Genomic DNA, 23,690 nt, shown 5'->3' on the forward strand with positions numbered 1-23,690 from the left:
TTTAAGTTTCCATTGGATTTTTTAAAAATAATGAGAAAATTTAGAAAGAAAACATTTGAAAGTAATGTTAAAGATCAGACATAAGGGCAAAAGCTTGTACTTCGTCTGTTGACTGACTGCATTGTGCCATGTTTGCAGGGCCATGCCGTGCGTCCAGACCCAGTGCGGCTCCTCTCCACAAGGAGCCAGCCCGGCCTCTCAGAGCGCCGGCGGAGAGCGCAGCTGCGACTTCCTCACCCCGGAGTTTGTCAAGTTCAGCATGGACCTTACTAACAGTGAACTCTCAGCTGCCACGTCGGGTCCCAGTTTTGGCCCTTTGGGTGACACTTATGGCGCCGGGTACGACGTGAAGCCCCCGTGTCTCTTCCAAATGCCGGTGCAGGGAGAGCTCCCGTGCGTCAAGGTGGAGGATGCGCACGGGTGTCCGCGGTATCAGCCGAATCAGCATCACCCGCACCAGTCCGACGAGCTGCTCTCCTCCCCGGCCTCCGTATATTATTACCGCTCCCCGTCGCCGCACACCCCCATCACATCCAACTTCCAAACTCCACCGGGACACATATGGGAGGACTCCGGCTCTCTGTACAGTTTTCGACAAGACTATTTGGCGGCGGCGCACAGAAAAAACACGCTATCCAGATTGTCGTTGTTTTCACTAAAACACGCGCAACACGGCGGCCAGAGCTTGTCCACCTGCCGAATGAAATTTGACGGATCGCTCCATGTGTCGATGAATGTGGACGCAGCCGGAGCGCATCAGCCGCTGGACAGCCCCGGGTTTTTGGGTTCCACTTCCCAAGGAAAGCAGCCCGGAGTGGGGTTTCCTCACCCGCTTCAGTTCGCCCACGGACACCACTTTATGGACTATCAGACTTCTTGTGCTCCCAGCCGAGGACCGCTGAGCACGGAGGGGCTGTGCGCGGTGTGCGGGGATAACGCAGCCTGCCAGCACTACGGAGTGCGCACCTGCGAGGGCTGCAAGGGTTTCTTCAAGGTTTGTTCGCAACTATATTTTAAAGCTGCAGGAAAAAAATATGATTTTAACTTGGATATTTGCAGGCAGCTGATGGACCTACAGGATGAAAAGTCTAAATTATACAGCTGTAATCATATAGAAACTGAAGATACGAGACTTGTTAAAATGGATGTATTCACTTTTTTGTAGCGAAGACACTATCGCCTAATGAAACACTTCAAGTAATACGATTAAATAAAAACCCCACAGGGAGCCCTGACAGGCCTCCTAAATTGCACATTGTGCTTCAGACGCACGTTTTGATCTCTTGACACGCGCGTATTAGGGGCAAATGTCCTGTATTAAATAGGCCACCAACGTGCCATGAATAAAAACCTGGCCCTTCTCCTCTCTGAGGGAGATTCCCGGGGGCAATTCTCCAAATTATGAATGGCCACGACCCGGTATTTACCCAGACTGCCCTGTCCGCCTGCTGAATGCCTTACACCGCCTCAGATGGCCCACAGGGGCCAGAGGGCTGCTGTTAATTTTCAAAGGACCGTTAAAGGCTCTGTACTTCAGTCTTGACAAAAATGGGTCTTGGAGCTACTAAAACAGATCCTCCCAAAAAGTTTCCCCCTGCCGCCAGATTAGATCACCTTGAGAAAGCCCACTTTGGTGCCTTATAATCAACCTTACAGTGCTATACCGTGATATTGGTTCAACAGAGACCAATCCTGTCCTTAGATGTTCTTTAATGCTGCTCTTCAAACTGGTGCCAAAGTGCAGATGCAGTGGATCAGGATGAGGTTCAGAATTAAATTCAAACTACTGTCACTGAAAGTAACCTTTATGCATCAACCTCACATTTATTATCAAGTCTCCGAAGCGCAGATATTATATTTCTACACTTTTTTTATTTGCAACATATCTAAATCTTTTTCTTCCTCCATTCAGCGCACAGTACAAAAAAATGCCAAGTACGTGTGTTTGGCTGCCAAAAGCTGCCCGGTGGACAAACGCAGGAGGAACCGATGCCAATACTGTCGCTTCCAGAAGTGCCTTGTAGTGGGAATGGTCAAAGAAGGTAAACAAATAAAACCACGGTTCATGTCTGACCTTCAGGGATCAGATTGGGATTCCAATTACTGATTTCAACACCAAAATCTAAAAAGTGTCTCCCGTTTCTCTTCATCGTGTCCTGCAGTGGTGAGGACAGACGGTCTGAAAGGTCGAAGGGGTCGTCTGCCGTCCAAACCTAAAACTCTTCCGGACTCGTCTTCCCCCGTTAGCACCCTCCTGAGTGCGCTCGTCAGGGCGCATTTGGAATCGAACCCTCCTCCTTCTCGTCTCGACTACTTCAAAGTAAGCAGTGTGGCGTTATTTCATAAGTGAGTTGTAACGCGTTTACACACAAGATGAAGGCAGCAGAGCTGTAGTTGTTGATCTTTCCACTTCATCCCACTGGGGACCTTTCACCAGCTCAAGGAGAGTCCAGGAAGTCCACTGGGGGACGACGTTCAGCATGTGCGGCAGTTTTATGACCTCCTGACCAGATCGATGGAGGTGATTCGAGGTTGGGCGCAGAAGGTCCCAGGCTTCACATCTCTCCCCAAACACGACCAAGACCTCCTCTTCTACTCGGCTTTCCTGGAGCTCTTTGTTTTGCGATTGTCGTACAGGTAAAGAACAAACCAAAACAAATGAAAGACGTGTAAACAGCTGCTGGGCCCCCCAAAAGGACATTTATGGAGGGAGGGTTTGTCACCGTCTTAGGGCCTACAATCTGAGCACAATCTGTCGTACCGTTTCAGATCCAACCCAGAGGAAGGGAAGCTGGTCTTCTGCGACGGGTCGGTGTGGCACCGGCTCCAGTGCCTGCGGGGCTTCGGGGAGTGGATCGACAGCATCGTTGAATTCTCCGCTAATCTGCAGAGGATGAACCTGGACGTGTCCACCTTCTCCTGCATATGCACACTCGCCCTGGTCACCGGTGAGACGCGCAAAGATAAAATAACTAAGAAAATGGAGCCGGGAACAAAACAAGTTCAAATTCACATATTTGTAAAATCATATTATGCAGAGAGATGCAGCTTTAAATGATTAGAAATACTCTTTTCTTTGCTGTGAACCAAAGGTAACGTTTAGGACGTGTAGGACACACAACAATCTCACACTAGCAGTAAATCAAAGCCTTCAATGTCTCGAGGTGAATTATGTTTCATCACTTCTTATCTAATATGTTTGTTTGAAATGTGATTTTTTTCGGAGCTGCAGAGCGACACGGACTGAAGGAGCAGAAGAAAGTGGAGGAGCTGCAGAACAACATTGTCAAGTGCTTGAAGGACGCCGACGGACTCTCGGACTGTTCGTCCAACCATTTGTCCAAACTTTTGGAAAAACTGCGTGAACTTCGCACTCTGTGCATCCAAGGCCTGCAGAGGATTTTCTATTTGAAGCTGGAGGATTTGGTGCCGCCGCCTGCAGTAATAGATAAGTTATTCCTCGACACACTGCCATTTTAGAGACATAAGACAACAGGCTTTCTCCAGACTTCTCTGGATTCAGTCATTCCTGACAGTTTGACGTTTGTGCTCTGCATAAAGTGTCATTTTGAAATCTAATATCAAGTTGTTAAATCACATTTTTCTCAAAACGAGTAAAGATGAGAAGAAGAACGAATTTGTTTTCGATAATTGTGACCACCTTCTGGTAATGATCTTCATAACATCAAGCAAACTGCTTTGCAAAATTCAGATCATGCGAGGATCTGAAGGCCCAATTTAGTCTCGCAACAAAGGATAAATACGTTTAAAGTCTGCCTGTCGGGCCAAAATGATAAGCAAATGATATGTTCGCCCCGTTTGACACTCTTAGAGGCAGTTTTGATACGAGATGTTTCCCATCATGTTTAGGTTTTTCATGACATATAGTGACGAATATAATATTAATATTAAGTAGCTTCCATCATGGTCTGTTGTCATTGTCCATGTTTTGATAAATAAATGATCGTTATTGCTGCTGGACTGTTTGTTTGTTTTTAACTTAATTTCTTTATTTTGTTCTAAAATATGACTCAAAAATGATGTTATTCCTCGTAAATATCAATAAAATCTTTTAAACTTTTGAAGTTAAATCATAACTTGTTTCCTGGCATACAATTCCTTTTTCAAGACAAGTGATTATTTTACAGTCAAATGAAATATTGATAACTTTGTGGCATTTTAAAATGATGAAGCCATTTGTTTATTTATTTATTTATTAATGTACGTGAAGTTTTATTCTGCAAAGGTCACAGGCCGTAATGTATATCTGTACAAGTCAAGTAAAGTCATATAGACATTAATTATATAACACTAAGATCAACTTAAAGGGAAGCATTCATTAAGGTATTATATATATATATATAACCTTTATTTAATCCGTCCCAGATTAAGATCGGATTTTACAAGGGAGACTTGAGTTCTAGTGTACACAATAATACAAGATAGTGAAAAACAGGAATATACATTTATACGAATGATGTTGCAAATTAGTGACTATTTTTGCATAAAATGCTGCAAATCTCATTTAAAGTTTTCACGTTTTGCTCTTTTCAAGGCAGAATTGTATCCGTACTGTGACGTGTTAGGCTATCTCTGGGTGTTTTTAAGCATTAAAAGACGTGAGATGGCCGACGTTTGGAGGTTAATTAACAAACTCTGCTATAAGGAGGACCATGTCGATATATATATTTGCATGAGTGCATGCATCTGTGTGTGTCAAAGGTCAACCCTCAATATCTCAGAGTTCTTTCAGTCAGGCAGCTGACAGATTTAATACATCGTTCTGCAAGACGTGAGGGTAACAGAGTGTGTGTGTGTGTGTGTGTGTGTGTGTGTGTGTGTGTGTGTGTGTGTGTGTGTGTGTGTGTGTGTGTGTGTGTTTTATGGCTGCTAGCTACCTGACATTTCTGCAGCCCTTAGGTTACGTCTGACATTAAAGAAGTCACTTCCTGCTGCCATTTAAGGTCCTCGAATTCAGAGCTTGCAGCAAAAAAGTCACAATACATAAACGTACATCTGCTGATCACAGTTTTAAATAAGATGTAAGTCTTCCTGTTCTTCGTTCTTAAATGGCAAACGGCGGTGAGTGTGGTTTAAATCCTTAAATCAGGAGCTATTTTAAACAGAAGAAATGAAATCAGTAGAAATCCTCCCTGATGATTTGTACTCAGCCTCATTCTTGTCCACCACAATGTGACATCAGGAAGAATTGATTTTATGGTTTGAAAAAAAAGGTCTTTCATATACATAAGAAGACAAAAAATAGGATGACGTTCCCAAAGAGGTTTTAACAGGCCTGCAGGTCAATAGTGGAGGCTGCTCAATACAGCGGCGTGGCCGGCTGAGATAGAACGAATCGATAGCAGTATCGGAGAAACGTCCAATTTATTCTGATAATGACAGGAGAGGCAATTTAATACAATACCAGATATCTCACAGCACAACTACAATATTATAGGTGTGGATATTAAAAGACTGCATGCGCTAAGGTCACTACTGAGAAAAATAATGCATGTCATTTTTTACTTTACTGAGCTTTTTTTGGTACATATGCTTAATTTTATGTCCCCAGAGCAACATAAAATTACAACATTATGTAAACATAAAAGACTAAAACGTATTAACTTATAGGCCACGATAAACTCTCTCTGATTACATGAAAAATGCATATTTTTTGCGAAAGCTATGAGGCTGAAATGCAACAGGAATACATATCAGTACTTCTTCCACTTCTTCCTGTTTCAAAGCCGGCTCCAAACAGAAATGTTTCCCAGTTTGGTGTGAAAGAACTTGACTGACCTGCACAGAGCCGTGACCTCAGCCATCCAACACGGCGGGCCGGACCTCGTCACCCGGCATCAGAGCCGGACCTCGTCATCCGGCATCAGAGCCGGACCTCCTCACCCGGGATCAGAGCCAGACCTCCTCACTAAGCATCGGAGCCGGACCTCGTCACCCGGCATCGGAGACGGACCTCCTCACCCGGCATCGGAGCCGGACCTCACTGATGCTGCGGCTGAATGGGAGCAAATCAGTTCAGCCGGGTTACAAAACATCTGGTTGGACGCCTGAAACCAGCAGAGTGGAGGCTGTGAGAGGAAACAGGTGCTCAATAATCAAATGTGTGTAAAGATCAAGTGTCTACATACGTTTGGCCATGAAATGTGTGCTGGTTCTCTATATTCTATTAAATTGAGTACAAATAGGACAATATTATTGATCACAGGCACCAATAAGACGCCCCTGAAGAAGCAACAACTTGCCCCAGAAACAGGTTGTTTTTTGGGGGGTTCCTGAAGCCTCCCGGCCCCTCAGGCTGGGAGGAGCAGCAGCATCAAGTATGTTTATCTGGAGAGCACGACTTTGGGGGATTTTTCCTGAGGCTCTGACCTCCGCCTTTGATCTCTGCATCCATCCAGCTTCAATACAGCTTAACCCTTATCACCGCCAGCCCAGAGACCGCCAGCATCAACAGGGATTTACAGGCAGGGACCCCCAGGCACTTTCAACATGTAATCCATTACAGATTATTACAGATTACCGATCAGATGCTTCAATAGTTGTAGTTTTCAATTAGTTTGTTGGCAGTCACACATCTTATTTATCTATTCTTGTGAATAAAAGCTCATAAATCATCCAGTGTTACAACAACGACGTCATTTTAAATCACCTCTGTTTCTAAATGACTTGACTCTTTGTCTAAGAGCTTTGTTTGTTTAGGAAACGCGTGGGTGTTGCATGAAAACAGACTTAGCCAGGATGAAGTGTCCACTTAGCAACTCTTTCTCCAATCTTCCTGTCTTGGAAACAACAGACGCTAATTGGAAGGGATTAGACTTTCGTATTTGTGAGGGTGAATCCTTCAGGGAGTCTCAGTGAAATCTACATTCTCTGCAAACAGCTAATAGTCGTCTGAACACTTGAATCAATAGATTGGATTATTTCAGCCCTGAGGCAAAGGACAGAATACACACAGAGGATCCCAGGCGACGCATCAAGAACCTGAAATATCCCACTTCACAGTTTTAACCCCAATCCAGAGCTGATTTAGAACAGTGAAGAAGGGACTTTTAGTATCACATTATTAGAGGAATAAGCGTCTTTAGTTACACTATTTCTACTGTGTGCACATAATGTTTGTGTCTGTTCAGGTTTGTGTTTGAGCAGAGCTTTTCCTTCTGGCAGGTTCAGGGACTCTGGGCAATGGACACATCTCATTTTTATATCTGTATGCATGAACACCTGAAAACCTGTGAGCTGCATTCTCAAACATTAGTGCACGATGTGTGATCAGGCTTCACAAACATTGCATTGTCAGGAGAAGGTTTATTGGGTTATTTCCTTTCCAAACTCCACTTGGGAGACAAATAGAGTCCGACTTTAAAGTTTAAACACACTGTATCGACATTTGTACACAATATATAATTCATATATTTAATAATTACCATGCTGGAGATAACTGTTTCCATCTGACACCACATGTGATTCATCCACAAACTTTTTACTTCTTCATCACAACAATTCTGTCTGCTTCAATTTACTCTGAAAAAAGCAGCGCCCCCTTCCTGTTTTATGCAGCAACACTTTTAAAATTATGCTGATGTTTCAAATAAATCAATCCTGGTTAAAAGCGTTATATGAAGATTCATCTTGTTTCTCCAGTTGTTTTATTTTCTATGCATGCTTCCAGCGGTGACAGCTGATTGGCTGAAGTCAAACAATGCTGCATAATGTTACACCCATAAATACACACATTTATATTCACATTCACATTTATATTTCCAGGTGTTTGGCTGATGCCCTCAAGCAAAGCGAGTTAAGGTTTGTACATTTGGAAGGTTGATCCTCCTGAGAACAGATATGAGAAATATCAAATCACTAATTATGATACAGACGTGTTGGGCAGAGAAATAAGCAGGAGAGAATTCAATACTTGTCTATCTTTTTTATACTGCTGCGTTGTTTATTTTAGTCGGACAACACGGTTCCTGCAAAAGAAATCGAATGTACAAAGTGACCTCATTTGATATAATCTGTATGACCTAATGTGTTTTTGTTTGCTCTTACAAATGCACAGCTTGACTAAATAACTTTGCAGCAGAAAGTGTTTTTGTCACATTCAAGTCATCTTAAAGAAGAATAGGTCAAAAGAAAAGCTGTCAAACTGTCAGGAGGAGGGAGGGAAAAGATGTCAAAGAAAAGTAATCTGTGGAGCTCCGAGGGGAGGAGGCCAAAACACAACACTTGAAAAAGATCTCCATTATCCGACTATCGCAAACTATCCCTCCTTTCCACCCTCCCCCAAAAAAGATGCTTAGGGGAGTGTTTGAAGAGGAGAGAGCGGTTGAGGGGATGAGGCTATATGGGCTCTGGAGGACTCAGGGGTTTGTTTGAGGATTATGAGGACGTTCACATTCAGAGGTGAAGGCCTGGTGCGATGAGCTCAGGCCTCTGAAGGCTCCTGGATCAGCTCTGCATTCCTGTAAAGAGTGATGGACAGGCGACGCTCACAAACACAATAAATGGAGAACATTTGTGGGGTGAAAAACTGAATTTGAGAGACGCGTTTTACCAAAAATGCTCTTTTCTTCCCTTATACCCAATATCACAAAGCCTCACATTTTTAACACATAACACTTATTTGTGCAGTTTTTTGTTGGTCGCACTGATTGGAGAAAAATTAGATGTGAAATCAAAAATCAAACAACACAATTTGGATATTTTCTCTCACAGTGTGAACAAAACCTTAGCAGCTGGAGAGACGGTGGCTCACTAGAATGAGAAATATATAAGATATAATTGAGTAAATGCTATAATATACAATACACATTTGGCTCTGTTGGTGCATTTACGGGATCAGGCTGGATCTGCTCCTGTTATTTATTTATTTTATTGTTTTCAGGTATGTCATTATGTCATTATGTCCCTGACTATTGATTGTCGCTGTGCATAATCTTCAGTGTGTTGCCTGTCTGAAAAACCAAATGTCTTTCTTTCCTCTTCATCGTGGTATGTGGAAATGGTTGAGGAAGAGTTAACCGGGACACAAAATCATAATGATAAGGACTCCATCTAGTGGCTGAAACCTGCACTATCGTTTCAGGCGAAGTTAAATGAGAGAATCTTTCAATTTATACACATTGTAAGAAAGCGTGAGTCCAACAAAGCACAATATTTGACCAAGTCTTTATTCTGTCAGATAGCTAAAACACATTAAGTCATTATTTTCTGTGTGGATTATGTATGTGAGTATTTCCCCAAATATGATTTATTCGAATACATTATTAGATCTATTTAATTTGTCCTCCACTGATTTGCATTTTAAAAAATATGGTAAAAATTGACTTAGCACAGACCGAAATTACCAGACATCAGCCCCTTTTAAGCCATGCGCTCTTCACTACTACATTTCCCATAATGCACCTGTCTTTTTGCGCTTCACCCTTCTCTTCCCGCGTCTTCGAAGCTCCATGACCCCGGTTAGTCATGCAACCTTTGAGTTATATATATGTATATATATTATAAGCAATGGAAGAAGTATTCCTATATTTTACACAAGTAAAAGTAGCAATACACTATGTAGAGGTACTCCATATCGAAATATCAAAAAAGTATAAAAAGCGGTTTGTTGTTGTATTATTGTACTGTAATATTGTTGTTAAACTTCTCTTTTGATGCAAATATTTCAGTCTGTCTCTCCGTCTCTCTTAAATATTAGTGCTGCTTTTATTCTGAAAAGGCCTAGCAGGAAGCAGTATCTCAGTCTGCGGCTGTTACAGGCTCCTCCCCTTCCTGTCCCGCCCTCTGCAGTAGCTATAAAGCAGTGTGCGTCACACATTGATAGGACTTCACTCACAGAGATCTCATTATAGGTGACCTGTGAGATTCTGCAAGTTTGATTTTTTTCTTCCCCAAAGGACAATCAGATCAACACAATGGTGAGTATTATTATTACTGTTATTATGGAGAGCAACACATGCAGTATTCCGGCGGATTCATGTCACAGGAAACATGTAATCGTAGTTTTCCTGTTACATCTGCGTACTTTCCCTCCAAAAACTTCTCAAGCTTCAGCTTTGGTCGGTTTGTTTCTACTCTAGAGGCCCCAGGCTGCTTCTAAAACCGAATTATGGCATTTATACGGCACATAAAAACAGATTACACGTGTTAAATGTTAAAAAGCCATAAAGTGCACGAGTGGAAACTGGCTACCAGGCCAGGCATGGTGACGGTTAACCGTTTCCATATGTCTGTCTGTCTGTCTGTCAGTAGGGCGTGCTGTGGGAATGCTGATGTGGCTTCTAGAGGCCGCTTGTGTATTTAACGTTTCTATTTCTGCCGTTCTGCGCCATCATGCCGATAAGCTGCTGCTGCATTCCTGCAGCGGTACTGCAGCTGAAAGGCGCATAGTAGTCGACTGAGGCCTATTTTTCATGTTAAATGTGAGGTCAGACACGCGATGATAAACCCCTGTAGCCACGGATAAACATTTTAACAAGAGCTTACATTAATTCTTCAGAAGCTGCCCTTCCCCTTTTTACATTTGTTGCGTCGTCAGAGCAAACGGGGAGTGTGTCGCAACGGCTGCGGGCCTTTTTGAAAAGGCGACAGAGGCGCGGAGGACCAGAACATTCTGGTTTTTGGTCCGCTGACACTTCCTGTTGGGCCGTTTGTGATTTACCATGAAAGACGAGGCGTGGAGAGCCACCCTGCTTTAAGAGTTGCTATTCCTCTTATATATTTTGACTTCTTGTGTCCAGGATTTATTTTCACAACGTCACATGTAGAGTCAGGCCTCCAGTGTGTGTGTATGAAACACACATTAAGAGCTTTAAAACATCCCTCCAGTTCATTTTCAGTTGAGGAAATACACAAGAAAACTAAAACACAAAGCTCCTCTGTGCTCTGTGTCATGTTTGGGCTGTGACGTACTTTCAGGACAAGATACAGGAAGTAGATAAGTCACCCTCTGCCGCCATTGCCAGGAAGTGTAGCTCTCACAGTAGCATGCACCAATGTGGCATGTTGCAACACCGCCACGCCCACACGGCTCACATCCGGTTGCAGCTCCTCTGACTCACAAGGTAACGCAGAATAGACTCATTCTGCATCATTTTATCCTGCAGTTACAGCACGTACGACGGGGCAGCTGTCTGTGTGGAGCTGCACTTAAAAATAGATGGCTGCCATAGTTGGTAGCTCCCATGCGGCCTCGTCACATGCTCCAGTGGGGGAGGGGGCGGACAAGGGAGCAGGATTCAAAACAAAGGCCCGCAAGGAAACAAAGAGAGGTCGCTATTTAGGTTGAAGGGTGACGTAGGTTATTGGTGGTCTGCACTGCGGCAGAATCCTGACGCCTCAGCCATTTATTAACAATTTCCACTATAAAATACGAGTAGTTTCTCATTTGATGAAGAACTTTAGTTTCTGTGAGTTTTTAACTTGATGTACTGTAGATGATGACGTTGTGTCTTTAGCTACCGTCTTCCACATGATTTGACTTGTTTGAGTCGTCAGCAGGCAGCCATTGCTCCACCTTCCACCCTCATCGTTTACGAGTCATTAGAAATACTTCAGGAGGGCGTGGCAGCACTTTGGCCTCCGTAGATGCTCTGACAGGAACATGTTAATGACCTCGCCGTGCTTATTTAGATCGGTGACTCCTGAGCGAGAAGAGTCGCACCAAACTCCCAAATGTTATGGAAATGTAACATGTTTTGCAAAAATCTCTCCTCCACAGCGCGAATGTATCTCTATCCACGTCGGCCAGGCTGGTGTCCAGATGGGCAACACCTGCTGGGAGCTGTACTGTCTGGAGCACGGCATCCAGCCCGACGGCCAAATGCCCAGCGAGAAGCCCAGAGGAGGCTACGATGACTCCTTCACCACCTTCTTTAGCGAGACCGGCAACGGGAAGTACGTCCCCAGAGCCATCTTTGTGGACCTGGAGCCCACGGTGATCGGTGAGGATCATTAACTAGTAAATCCAAGTCATTGTCATTCAAATGAATTTATATTTCGACCAACGTTCATTTCAAGCAATTTAAGTTTGCGAGTCAGCAGGCGAGTTTTATTTTGGCCACGCCCACTGCAGCTTGAATCAGCCAATCGGCTCTCGAAGGCTCACGCCGTTAACGTGCCCTCTTCTCTCCCTCCAGATGAGGTTCGTACAGGAACGTACCGGCAGCTCTTCCACCCCGAGCAGCTGATCTCAGGGAAGGAGGACGCCGCCAACAACTACGCCCGCGGTCACTACACTGTTGGGAAGGAGCACATCGACAACGTACTGGACAGGATCCGCAAACTGGTACGAAAGAATCGCCGAGTCATTATGGAGGGGAGGATGTCGTTAGTCGCTCAGCAGTATAGTCTTTGATATTCTTCATATAAATCTTGTTTGAGTGTTTTTAAAACCGTTCTCTCTCTCGTGCAGTCGGACCAGTGCACGGGACTACAAGGGTTCCTCATCTTCCACTCCTTCGGAGGAGGAACCGGCTCTGGCTTCACCTCCCTCCTGATGGAGCGCCTCTCAGTAGACTTTGGCAAGAAGTCCAAGCTTGAGTTTGCCATCTATCCAGCTCCGCAGGTGTCCACAGCTGTGGTGGAGCCCTACAACTCCATCCTGACCACCCACACCACCCTGGAGCACTCCGACTGCGCCTTCATGGTGGACAACGAGGCCATCTACGACATCTGCCGCAGGAACCTGGACATCGAGCGCCCGTCCTACACCAACCTGAACCGCCTCATCAGCCAGATCGTCTCCTCCATCACCGCCTCCCTGCGCTTCGATGGCGCCCTGAACGTGGACCTGACGGAGTTCCAGACCAACCTGGTGCCCTACCCTCGTATCCACTTCCCTCTGGCCACCTACGCCCCCGTTATCTCAGCAGAGAGGGCCTATCACGAGCAAATCACAGTGGCTGAAATCACCAACGCCTGCTTCGAGCCAGCCAATCAGATGGTGAAGTGTGACCCTCGCCACGGTAAATACATGGCCTGCTGTCTTCTGTACCGCGGAGACGTGGTGCCCAAAGACGTCAACTCTGCCATCAGCAACATCAAAACCAAGCGCAGCATCCAGTTTGTGGACTGGTGCCCCACCGGCTTCAAGGTGGGCATCAACTACCAGCCACCCACCGTGGTTCCTGGAGGAGACCTGGCCAAGGTGCAGAGGGCCGTGTGCATGCTGAGCAACACCACCGCCATCGCCGAGGCCTGGGCTCGCCTGGACCACAAGTTCGACCTGATGTACGCCAAGAGGGCCTTCGTCCACTGGTACGTAGGAGAGGGGATGGAGGAGGGGGAGTTCTCAGAGGCCAGAGAGGACATGGCCGCCCTGGAGAAGGATTACGAGGAGGTGGGCATGGACTCATTTGAAGAAGATGAAGAAGGGGAGGAGTATTAAACAGAAGTATATCATTTATAAGTAGAGCCGTTTTAAAGAAAGGGTAAAGTTCTCGCTCACTCTAACAGATTATGATTTTAAATCTCCTCCAGAAGCATGCCTAGTGTCAATGTTCAACGATCTGTGTGTAGAATCTAATAAACACTAACGTTACTGCGGAGCAGTGATTTGTCTGAGCGCTCAATCCCATGGTGTTTGGTTTAAACAATGACTCCAGTGGGAGACAATGTGCCTTTACATTTACATCATTTTCTAAATAAAGCTGATAACACCAACTTCTCTCGACTCAAAGATGCACATCTGTATTGATTTATTTTATGCATCACCCTGTTGATTTCGATGTCATTTCGTTCAATAAACATTTCCGATGATGTAAAGATGACTGGTGAAATCCTCAGAGGCTGAAACCAATGCAATAAAAGATTAAACCTCAACAGACTTAAGATCAACTAATTCTTTGAGTTGGAAACTTGCAGTTAAATCGGTTGCACTTTAAAAATGTTGGAGGACTTCATGACTGAAGTCTTGGACAGATGTTTTAAATTGAGTTCAACGGGCGATCATCAAATATGGAAATATCAATGTTAAAGGTCAAACCTCCACGTCCACGCAGAATGATTTAGAGAAACATCTGGATGTTCATATTTAAACTAGTGGCTTTTCATGTTTTCTAGCTACATTTTAAATAAAGCAATTAAATCAAGATCTAGATGCACACAAACTGATATTTTCACTGGTTCCTGTCAGAAATATCTTCCATCCTGAAATTGATCAAACAGTAAGTGTGCATTTCATTCATACTTCTACCGTCCAGTGAAAACCCTGAATGCTGAATGTTTGAGCTAAAGCATGAAGTGTTGAGAAAATCCTCCTTCGGCTAAATAAACTCGTGGACCTGTTGACTGCACAAAGACTACTTCAACTCTTACTGATGTGCTTTAACTTAAGGCACGCTTTGAATGCAGGACTCGTGCTGGAGTATTCTGTTTTAGTACTTTGTGGGTGAGCTGTGGGTGTTTCACCACCAGATGGCAGTGTAGCCTCAGACAAAGCTCAAGAGCAGAGGACAAGTGAGGAATCTCAAGGCCACCAGTTCAGCACTGAGGTAGATCACGTGCACAATATTCAGAAACACCAAATGGACAACCCTGGCTAATCAATGCTCTTATTTATGTATTTTCTGTGCCGTTTTTCTGCGTTCTTCTGGTTAAATAAGCCGTTAAAACCTATTTCCGTAGTGCTGACTAATGCAGATTTCTCTTCTGCTACAGTAGAAAACATCCTGTAGAGACGGTCTGTGCCGGTCCACCAGACACAGGCTTATTTCCTTGCTCAGATCTTAACTCAGTTTCTGAAGTTTGCTGCTGGACTTGTTCCTTTCCTCAGAGGATGAGGCCTTCATATTGGCTCTGTAATTGCGTTGAGGTAATTAAGGCTGAATCTGAGCAGAGTCTAAGCAGCGTGGACATGGGATTTAAAAAGGTCGAGGACAGAGGGAAAGATAAATGGTTTTTGTTTCCTATTTCATGACGTTTTCTTCAGTGTACGGGTTTAAAAAGAATGAGGCGCTTTCAGACTGCTGACAGGACTGCATGCTGCTACACAAACACAGCCACGGCTACTCGTGACAAAAGGAAATTAAAAGGTGCTGATATCAACGTGTGACCATGACCAGGGTCAGGACGGATGGTGCACAGTTGGGTGCTGCAGCAAACAAGGGACAACAGCAACACCCTGTACACCTGCATCAGTGCAGCGTTTACTGTACTGGACTACTGGGCTCAGGGGCTCAAAGTGTATTTTTAGAGTGAGGTATTACTACTTATACTACAGTAAAGGATCCGAATACTTCCTCCTCCTCTGCAAGACACACAAATTAAAACTCAAACACGTCTCATTCATTGTTTAATATTAAAAACAGCAAAAAAAATACAATAAGCTTTTTTTCTATTCAACCCTCACCAACTGACCCCCCCCACCCAGAAATAAATAAATAAAAGTCAAAGTAGAAACCCAGATCAAAACAATAACAATGACTTCACACAACGTTTCCTTAAATTGGACTCTATGGCGTCAAATGTTACAAAGCACAGACAGCAGGTTTCTTCACCGTTACACACACACACACACACACACACACACGCACACACATGTTGGCTCAACACCAGCGAGGACATTCATCACTGCGATTAATGGCCCGACAGTCATTCTCTGTACATAATCAGTGACGAGCGCGCGCTTGTTATGCAACACTTATGACGCCTTAAGCAGCTGGAAATGCATTAGAGAAATAACACTTTATATAGTTCATCCAGAACGCATTTAAAAAGGAACATTAAGTGGTTTAAAACCATTTTGGCAACCAGTAGAAAGTATATAATAATTTTAAAAAAGCGCACCCTGCAACTACTAAAAAATGAACTGACATTTGCACGAGACACGGCTACATTACAGCCGAAATTCAATGCAAACTCTTTGTGATAAGGTTACACAGTACATCATGGAACAACTGCAATAAACTGTGTGAGCATTCAGCATCTCACGGAGCTACTGCAGATAGGAAGCGGCTTCTTTGTGCTGCGGGACGACATGTCACTCATCGCCCCTTTAAGCTAAATCTTTAAAAAAAAAAAGAAAAGGTGATGTGAAATGGTAAACTAATAGAAATAACAAATCTCATGTAATAAATACATACGTTTAGCACTATTGCGGTCTAATTAAAAGCTTAATGACGTCACAAAATCTGTAACCAGATTTGTAAAACAGCTAAGCTGCCAACACTTTACTGACAAACTGGTTAGAAAGTCTCGGTTTCTGAGGCCAGAATTTGTGCTAATTTCATAAGTTATGCTTTAGAGAGTGTGTTGGCTTCAAAAGGACACATTTGACCACCTCCTCCACCAAACATCCCACACATTTTGTAGCATTTTAAACAGAAATGTAACATTTTCTCTGCTCAGTGAAAGAGATGCAATATTTCAGGTACTGACCTCTATATCATGATACTTGCTGACTGCAGGCGCTGTATTCTACTGAGGCGATAGAAAGCATGTCCGATATGTTGAGGAGAAGCTTGTTTTGTCCATCACACGTTGTGCTACAGGTATAAAACACGCACACTCAAGTCTACCAGGGGCACATACACTCATAACACACAAGGTCCAGCAATAATAACCACGTTGCCTCTCACTCGTCGTCGCGTTTGTGTTGGTCGAGTAATGACGTGTCCATCAGACATCCTGTAAAATAACCAAGTAGGGACTGAGTCAGCTGAATCCGGCTATTCGTTGACAGGAAGTGTCCCTCGTCTGGGTAGATCTGTCCCAAAGATGTGAAAACAAACAAAGTCATCCAAAACTCAAAGAGCGCACGTTAAAGGGATATTTTCAGTGTAACAATACACGTTTTTCCTATGTAGTTTGGAACAGAACGTTTTTAATTGTGATTCAGGATTGCACAGCTTCTACATATATGATGAGTATTGAAACAGTGTTACAGACATTACTGGACACAAGTTGTTGTGTCCTCTTTCAGTGCTTACCTGCATAGTATAGTTGGCTCCGATCTTTATCAAGTGTTTGATGAGCTCTGCAGAGTGCTGAAAGTGAACGTTTGCTGCGGACAAAAACAAACATGCAAATAAGTGTCAACGGGGTTAATTTACTGGATACAAAAGCTCTGGCTCTCATCCATCCAGTTTCAAAGCTCTGCATCATGTAGAGAGGCTCGTTTCAAAAAGGACACAACCTGCAGTGGACCTTTAATAACACACAGTACAGTCAGTGAGAGAAGGGAGGCGTCCGTACCGTCCGCTGTGCCGTGAGCCAGAAACAGAGTTCCTCCCTGCAGGCCTTTCATGTTGGTCAGGACTTTGGATGCCTGGAAGACACATTCTTTATCAATACATTGCATTTCATAATGTCATCACATGTTAAAATCTCACCGGGATGGTTTTACATTTCGGGAAATATTCTCTTTCTCGCTAAGAGTTAAATAAGATTGATACCACTCAAAGTCTCTTGTTGTCAGAGCCAGGCTAGCCGTTCCCCCCCGTTTCCATTCTTTATGCTAAGCTAAGCTAACTGGCTGGATCCTCATATTTATTGCACAAACACGGACGCTTCCTAAAATGTTAAACTGTTAATCGGCTACAGCTGTGAAATGTAGGGGAGTAGAAGTATAAAGTAGCATAAAATGGAAACGCTCAAAGTAAATTGTAATCAAGTACTTCCTGTTGTGATAATGAACAACAGAAAATTGGCCTTTGAAAGGTCATGGAGGGATGTCTTGGCCTTTCTAGTGGAGCAGTCGAACTAGTAATTGTACATTCCATGCTCACATTTGCAGAGAGACTGGCGGGTCTTGTATTATTTTTTTCCCCTCTCTGCAACAAGAAGCCAGATTGAATTTTATTGCTCAGGGGAGCGTGGACGGTAGCTGTTATATTAGAGGATATCTCAACCTCATCATTCACTTTCTTTCCCCGGTTGGGATTCAAACGAGGGATGATTCTCTGCCGCCAGTCAGCGGCTGCACATCAACAAGCGGACATTTAATAACCCGTCTGCTTCTCTTTTATTCTCGGAGGATGAACGACGATGTCCCGCTGATTATTGTCTGATCAGATTGTGCCACATTTCTTCCTCTTTGGAAGATTTAAAAGCAGACCACCCCCCCACCCCCCCTGCTGAGAGAGTCACAAAAATAGCCGCCCCAGTTATAACGCAACCCACTTAGGAGGAAAAAGACTGACTGCAACCTTCACGTAGAGGACAATTGTGTGATTTTGTTTTAGCCAACACCTCTGGCATTTTTCACATTTGTGTGTTTTTCCCTCGGTGCTGCAAAAGGACACGATCTGAACCCTGAGATGCTTGTGGCCACATGTTCTTTATTTTTTAACTGTCTTGTTTGTGAAGTGAACCAAAGCAGAGCGCGTTTTCATTTAGAGAGCTGTGACCTTTGCCTCGCCATAAAAAAAGAAGAGATATTGTGGAATAAAAAGGAAGGAATTTGAAATTGTATTTTGAGTAAAGTGTATTTTAGTTGTAACATTGTAATTAGTAACCTTTCACTTCTGGCTCCGTTAAAGTCTGGAAGTGAAATTGATTTATAACTAATTTCTCTAAAGCAGTGGAACAAAAGGTCACAAATAAACCTGAGGGGTCTCAAGAAGATTTACAGCTTAAAAGGAGACAAATCTGACTTTAACAAATTTACTTTTTGCTTATTTCCTGCATAAATAACTGTATTTTACATGCATGGCGAGTACAAATGAATCAGTCATAGCGCTAAATTCACAGACATCATTCAACTTCCACGATTGTGGAGGAGATCTGTTCATAATGTTTTTCGGTGCAACAGAGCAGACAAGTCCACGTCAGATTTGATTCACAAACCAATATATTTGGTTGATTTTTCAGTTGTGTTTTGTTGGTTTGCTGATGTGTCAGATTAGAGGATTTATTGCTGCCTCAACAACCTCTTTTTTCAAATTTATGCATCTGGCTGCAGGAAAAGATACGATTTTTAACATAAAATATAAAAAAAAACAAGCCCAGCAACAGATGCATGATGGGTAAAAGCAGCTCACTTGGTAGGCGTTCTCCTCAGTTGATGGTGATCCGAGGTATCGCTCCGAAAACTCAGACGCTGGAAAACAAAAGGTTGCAGTATGTTGTTTTTAGAAAGATGTGAACTTAACGGAAGAAAAACAAATATGGGAGCTGTGATTAATCTCATCACAGCTTTACAACTTCAATAAAACAGAATCAGTCTTTAGAAGAGATCGTGCATGTCACATGACAGAAGGTGTGCGTTTGGAGCGTGCAGGATCCAGCCTCTGTTAAACACATTTCAGTCTATGAAACTATAATCACATACAGCAGTATCTCTCTTCAGCTGTACAGTAGCTCTAATACTCGGTCGAATGAAGAAAGCTTTTCATCCTAAAAACTCAATAAGCCTGAATTCCCGAAAGCAGAAGCAAAGGATAATTAAAGTCACATTACCCAGACAATACACCACGTGGGATAAAGACGTCGGCGCTGCAGCAGCAGAAGTAATTCACATCTCCACGTCCCTGCAGTGTGTATCAAAGAAGAAGAGATATGCGATTTAAATTTGCTCACCGTAAATGGACCAGTCGGTGACGGGAGCCTGAGCTGCTGCACATCCGATCAGCTTCTCAGTCGACTTCAGCATCGTCAGAGTGAGGAAGCCGCCGTAGTCCTGTTGAAGAACGGAAAACAAGCTCTTTTTGACACCTGGATGTATTAAAATATGCTCCGATTCAGATGATGGTAAAGCAGAAAATAAACTGAATAGTGCACACAGTTATGTTCATTTTTACTTAACTATTTTACCCACTCAGGCCTCTGCACATCATCCAAGTAAAACAACCCTCGCAAGTAAATATGACCTCATTTCTAGCCCCCCAGAAAATTGGGAGCCGCTCTTCTAAGAGATTTAAAGACATTACACCGACAATATTTCTTATGCAGGCGTGTTCAGTTTCCGAGTTCCTGCATATTCGTCTCACAGCGAGTGTAATTATTTAACAAATTGAATACGGATCTTTATCAACATATCAAGCATTTCTAGAAATTGGTTTTAGCACCTCCTGTCTCAGCTGAATGCACTTATTTTATTAAGAAAAAGGTGCCAGTTCTTTGGAAGAAACCTGAATATATTAAGCTGGAAATGTGGACTGGAGGATTGCATTGTCGCTATCATCGTCCATTATTGAAGATTAAATCAAAATAATTCAACAGATTATATAAGGATTCTGGATATTTTGAGATTTCTGCACGTTTCATGAACGAGGATGCTAGTGATGATGTGAAATATCTGCATTAATGTACACATGTTTTACCATAAGTAATCTTTCATTTCAAGCTTATAACTTATCCTTTTAATGACGTTTTCAAACAGTTAGAGACAGATTCATCCCTCAGGGAGAAACAGACGAACCTCTCCGTAAACTCCCACACGAGCGCCATCGATGAACGGCAGCTTTGCCAGGTATCTGAGGCACACAGAGGAAAACCTTTTAACTTAACAGGTATTAGAAGAGCACCTTAACATAGTGCAAACCGACCACAAGGTGACTTTATGCATCCAGACGGGACAGACTGCGTTACTTACTCCAGAGCTGCTATCTGGTCCTCTGCGTCCACTGTGCCGAGCCTCCGATAGACCTGCTGTAAAACCCTGAGAAGTGACAAAGAAGAGGATCAGAGATATAAACTACTGGTACATGTTGAGCATCCACGTGGATGTTCAGTACCTTTGACCACTGAAGCCTGACCCTCTGCCGTCCAGTTGCGCCACGATGACCTGCTCTGACCCCACCAGCACCGAGTCCCAGTCCAGCCTGAACTCCTCCGTCACCGCCTGCTCGCCCGGAGAACTAACGCTGTGAGGATGGGCACAAAAATGAACACATTGTTTTATTGACATTTACAAAACCAGTCTTGTTTAAATCGTTTTTTATATATTGTACTTCTTTACTCCACTACATTTATTTAATGCATTAAAACTAAACGCTTTTGGAGTGTGGCTTCTGCCCCTCGTCGTAGTTTCATACTGCGACAGTGACGATGGTTTCGTGTGATCGCGTCACAAAATGAACACCAGAAATTTCTGCAGCAGAACTTTTTCTTAATCATCTCACGACTCCTCAGATTCATCTTGTGTCCCTTCGGAGGGGCCCGACCCCCAGGTTGAGAACCACAACACTAAACGAGCTAACTGATATAAAGTAGTTACAACGAGCTCCACCTCGAGCAGCTACAACATTAAAATGGATGCATCAGCGTTAACAGTCTAATAATGTAATGTGCATTTTGCTGATTGTGCTTCTGTACTGAAGTAGTATTTTTACCTCGTTTTATTGGTACTTTTACTTAAGTGAAGGATCGTAGTACTTGATCCACCAACAACTTGGAGACTGATATTTATTGAACCTACTCTGCATCCAAAAAGGATTATAGGACATTAAAATTGTCGCTACATTTACATTTTCTCATCATCATGTTCATTTATATCTGCTGCTGATGTGTAAATCGTGTTTTAACTGTCCAGCCTGCAGGTGAAGAGAAGTGAAGAGTCCTCTGAAGCTCACAGTGCGGCAGTAAATGTAAATGGTGGAAAGATGTAAATGTAATAAAGCGTTATGGCTCACACAATAAGGAGAAGGCCGTAGAGGTAGGACTCAGAGAAGCCGGCAGGATAGAGCAGCTTCAGAGGCAGCTCTGTGAGGACGACACGGAGACATTAGCTGAAGGACAGACGGATCAGACAGAAGCAGACACATTCATCCATTAGTGCAGATCATTTTCTACCAAAATCATCATTAGTGATCATCCGGATTTCCGTCTGAATCCTCTTTTTAGTCTCCAGCGCCGACCGCAGAGGGAGGTTGTTCTCTAAGATGAAATACGCTGTGAAGATAAATGTAAAAGCATTAAATATATGAATCTGCTAAAGTAAACTAAAATGCATCAGCATGTGAAGTAGCACTTTTCTAAATATAGAAAAAGCCTAAAACCTCTCATATATTCATGTATATATATATTTATGAAGACAATATAGACAACAGTTCACATGAAATATTCAGCGCTTCATCCAGAGGCTGCAGCAGCGGAAGAGCACGACTCCATCTTTATTTTATAACCACTAATCCACACAGAAGGCAGGGTTTCTCTCCACAAGAACATACTTCTCATTATCTGAAGAACTAGATATGAATCAGCACTTTTACATCTTTTCAAAATGATTTTTTGTAAGCGCGCACACGAGTATCGACTGCACAATTGTGGAGATGAATATTGAAGAATATTTCAAATGTGATACGAAAAATCGTATAAATGGACAAATTGCCGGTGCAGTTTGGCAGGAAGTCAAATCCAACAGCTGCTGGTGTTTTCCTAAACATAACGTGATGATGCTTAATTGCTACAAACTAGTTTCCATTTCAGAGAAAAAGCACATCTGCTCGCCCAAACATGCATCACATGAACACAAACTGATTCAATTTTAAAAAGGAGAATAAAAACAACTTACAGTCCACATCGTCCAAACTTAGGAGCAGCACAGCTGGAACTCCAGGCCCTGTGATGAAAGAAATACAATATTCATTGTTGTTGTTGTTGTTGTTGTTAGGAGATGCTGATAAATCTACTTCCTGTTTTGGACATTTGCTATCTAAATCTACATTTCGGACTTATTTGGGCATTTTTCTAAACGTTCATGCTATTACATTTAATTCTTTGAGTCTGTCTGACCTTTGCAGTGCAGGACGGCGTGCTGTGCATTGGGGTTGACGTCAGCGTCAAAGAACGAACAGTCCTCCTTCAGTCCACAGGTGAGGCAGCGTCGTGGGAACAGGCCGAGAGTGGACACACTGTCGGAGCACAGAGACAACAATGTGCATCACATTCAACAGAGAGACGTCACAGAGAAACGATGAACAAAAGGTATTTTACCTGTATACATGTCTTTGTTGTGCACCGTCCTCCGTGCTCAGAAAGTATCTGTGTGGACGGAAAGCAGAGCAGCTAAAGTAGGACGAGGTCAGAGATCCACTTCACACGGTGAGCCTCCACGAGTCACTGTGTATCGTGGCTGACCAACCAGAAACAGACTCATGCAGTCATGAACCCTGCGGCTCTTAAAGTGTGCTTTAAAACATGTCCTCCCTCTGCAGAATCCAGCTCACTTTGTAGTAGTGGTCGTATTTTACTGGGGGAGAAACGGACAGAAAAGCTGCACAAAGACTCAGCTGGAGAATCACAAACAAAGGTTTCTTTCTTTTATCAGGATAAAAATGTAGCTTCTCACTAAAGTGTTTTCCTCTTTCATTGGTGGGGACACAATATTATAACCACAGAAGACACAGTATTGAGTTATTTCCTGAGAGTACCGAGCCTGCGGATCAACAACCGGTTCATATGGGCAGCCAAAAGATGGAACTCAGGGCCAAATAGAAGCAAATAATTGCTGTAAATGCAAAATAATAATTGAAAGGGACCCAGATTAATGTACAGGAACAACATTTAGACAGCTGGACAACATTTTAGAGAAAATCAAACTGAAACTGTTAAAATTCAGGCAGAGGAAGCTGTTTTGTCTGTATTTTAAGTGAGAATTCAAACTTACATGATCTGGTTGTTTTCATCGTAAGCTAAGATCTTTGTCACCTCCCAGTCTCCTGACGTCAAGTGTCGAACTTCGTCCTGGTCACTTCGTAACTGAAATCGGAAACGGGAGGAAATACACC

The 23,690-nt window shown here is 43.3% G+C and overlaps 3 protein-coding genes across 3 annotated transcripts in view; 2 read left to right on the top strand and 1 right to left on the bottom strand.

Moving 5' to 3' along the window:
- The first annotated feature begins 142 nt into the window (after positions 1 to 142).
- Positions 143 to 3,480, top strand: LOC142952918 (nuclear receptor subfamily 4 group A member 2-like). The gene is made up of 6 exons (XM_076094947.1): positions 143 to 994; positions 1,913 to 2,042; positions 2,163 to 2,320; positions 2,438 to 2,637; positions 2,770 to 2,948; positions 3,233 to 3,480. Exons 1-6 carry the CDS (start codon positions 143 to 145, stop codon positions 3,478 to 3,480), a joined length of 1,767 nt encoding a protein of 588 aa, XP_075951062.1.
- Positions 3,481 to 9,790: 6,310 nt separating this feature from the next.
- Positions 9,791 to 13,687, top strand: LOC142952755 (tubulin alpha-1C chain-like). The gene is made up of 4 exons (XM_076094664.1): positions 9,791 to 9,938; positions 11,741 to 11,963; positions 12,159 to 12,307; positions 12,434 to 13,687. The coding sequence occupies exons 1-4, from the start codon at positions 9,936 to 9,938 to the stop codon at positions 13,406 to 13,408; spliced, it is 1,350 nt and encodes a 449-aa protein (XP_075950779.1). The 5' UTR covers positions 9,791 to 9,935; the 3' UTR covers positions 13,409 to 13,687.
- A 2,907-nt stretch (positions 13,688 to 16,594) lies between these two features.
- LOC142952624 (inactive dipeptidyl peptidase 10-like) overlaps positions 16,595 to 23,690 on the bottom strand; it is a 28,879-nt gene continuing 21,783 nt past the window's right edge. The window contains exons 14-27 of the mRNA XM_076094459.1: positions 23,570 to 23,661; positions 22,897 to 22,944; positions 22,696 to 22,814; positions 22,475 to 22,522; positions 21,754 to 21,852; positions 21,594 to 21,663; positions 20,697 to 20,825; positions 20,555 to 20,620; positions 20,381 to 20,435; positions 19,540 to 19,639; positions 19,002 to 19,060; positions 17,215 to 17,287; positions 16,950 to 17,023; positions 16,595 to 16,726 (exon numbers count right to left, since the gene is read on the bottom strand). Of these exons, the coding sequence (XP_075950574.1) occupies positions 16,595 to 16,726; positions 16,950 to 17,023; positions 17,215 to 17,287; positions 19,002 to 19,060; positions 19,540 to 19,639; positions 20,381 to 20,435; positions 20,555 to 20,620; positions 20,697 to 20,825; positions 21,594 to 21,663; positions 21,754 to 21,852; positions 22,475 to 22,522; positions 22,696 to 22,814; positions 22,897 to 22,944; positions 23,570 to 23,661 (1,164 nt within the window). The remainder of the gene's footprint in view (positions 16,727 to 16,949; positions 17,024 to 17,214; positions 17,288 to 19,001; positions 19,061 to 19,539; positions 19,640 to 20,380; positions 20,436 to 20,554; positions 20,621 to 20,696; positions 20,826 to 21,593; positions 21,664 to 21,753; positions 21,853 to 22,474; positions 22,523 to 22,695; positions 22,815 to 22,896; positions 22,945 to 23,569; positions 23,662 to 23,690) is intronic.

The sequence above is a fragment of the Anarhichas minor genome, unplaced genomic scaffold (assembly GCF_050575085.1).
Source record: "Anarhichas minor isolate MPS153535 unplaced genomic scaffold, ASM5057508v1 ptg000018l, whole genome shotgun sequence".
Taxonomy (NCBI): Eukaryota; Metazoa; Chordata; class Actinopteri; order Perciformes; family Anarhichadidae; genus Anarhichas; species Anarhichas minor.

Bases quoted from the DNA above. Each gene is read 5' to 3' on its own strand.
- LOC142952918 (XM_076094947.1), top strand. From the start codon at position 143: ATGCCGTGCGTCCAGACCCAGTGCGGCTCCTCTCCACAAGGAGCCAGC. The intron at 995-1,912 runs GTTTGTTCGCAA...TCCTCCATTCAG, and splicing joins GCTGCAAGGGTTTCTTCAAG to CGCACAGTACAAAAAAATGC. The intron at 2,321-2,437 runs GTAAGCAGTGTG...ACCTTTCACCAG, and splicing joins CTCGTCTCGACTACTTCAAA to CTCAAGGAGAGTCCAGGAAG.
- LOC142952755 (XM_076094664.1), top strand. The intron at 11,964-12,158 runs GTGAGGATCATT...CTCTCCCTCCAG, and splicing joins CCTGGAGCCCACGGTGATCG to ATGAGGTTCGTACAGGAACG. The intron at 12,308-12,433 runs GTACGAAAGAAT...TCTCTCGTGCAG, and splicing joins TGGACAGGATCCGCAAACTG to TCGGACCAGTGCACGGGACT.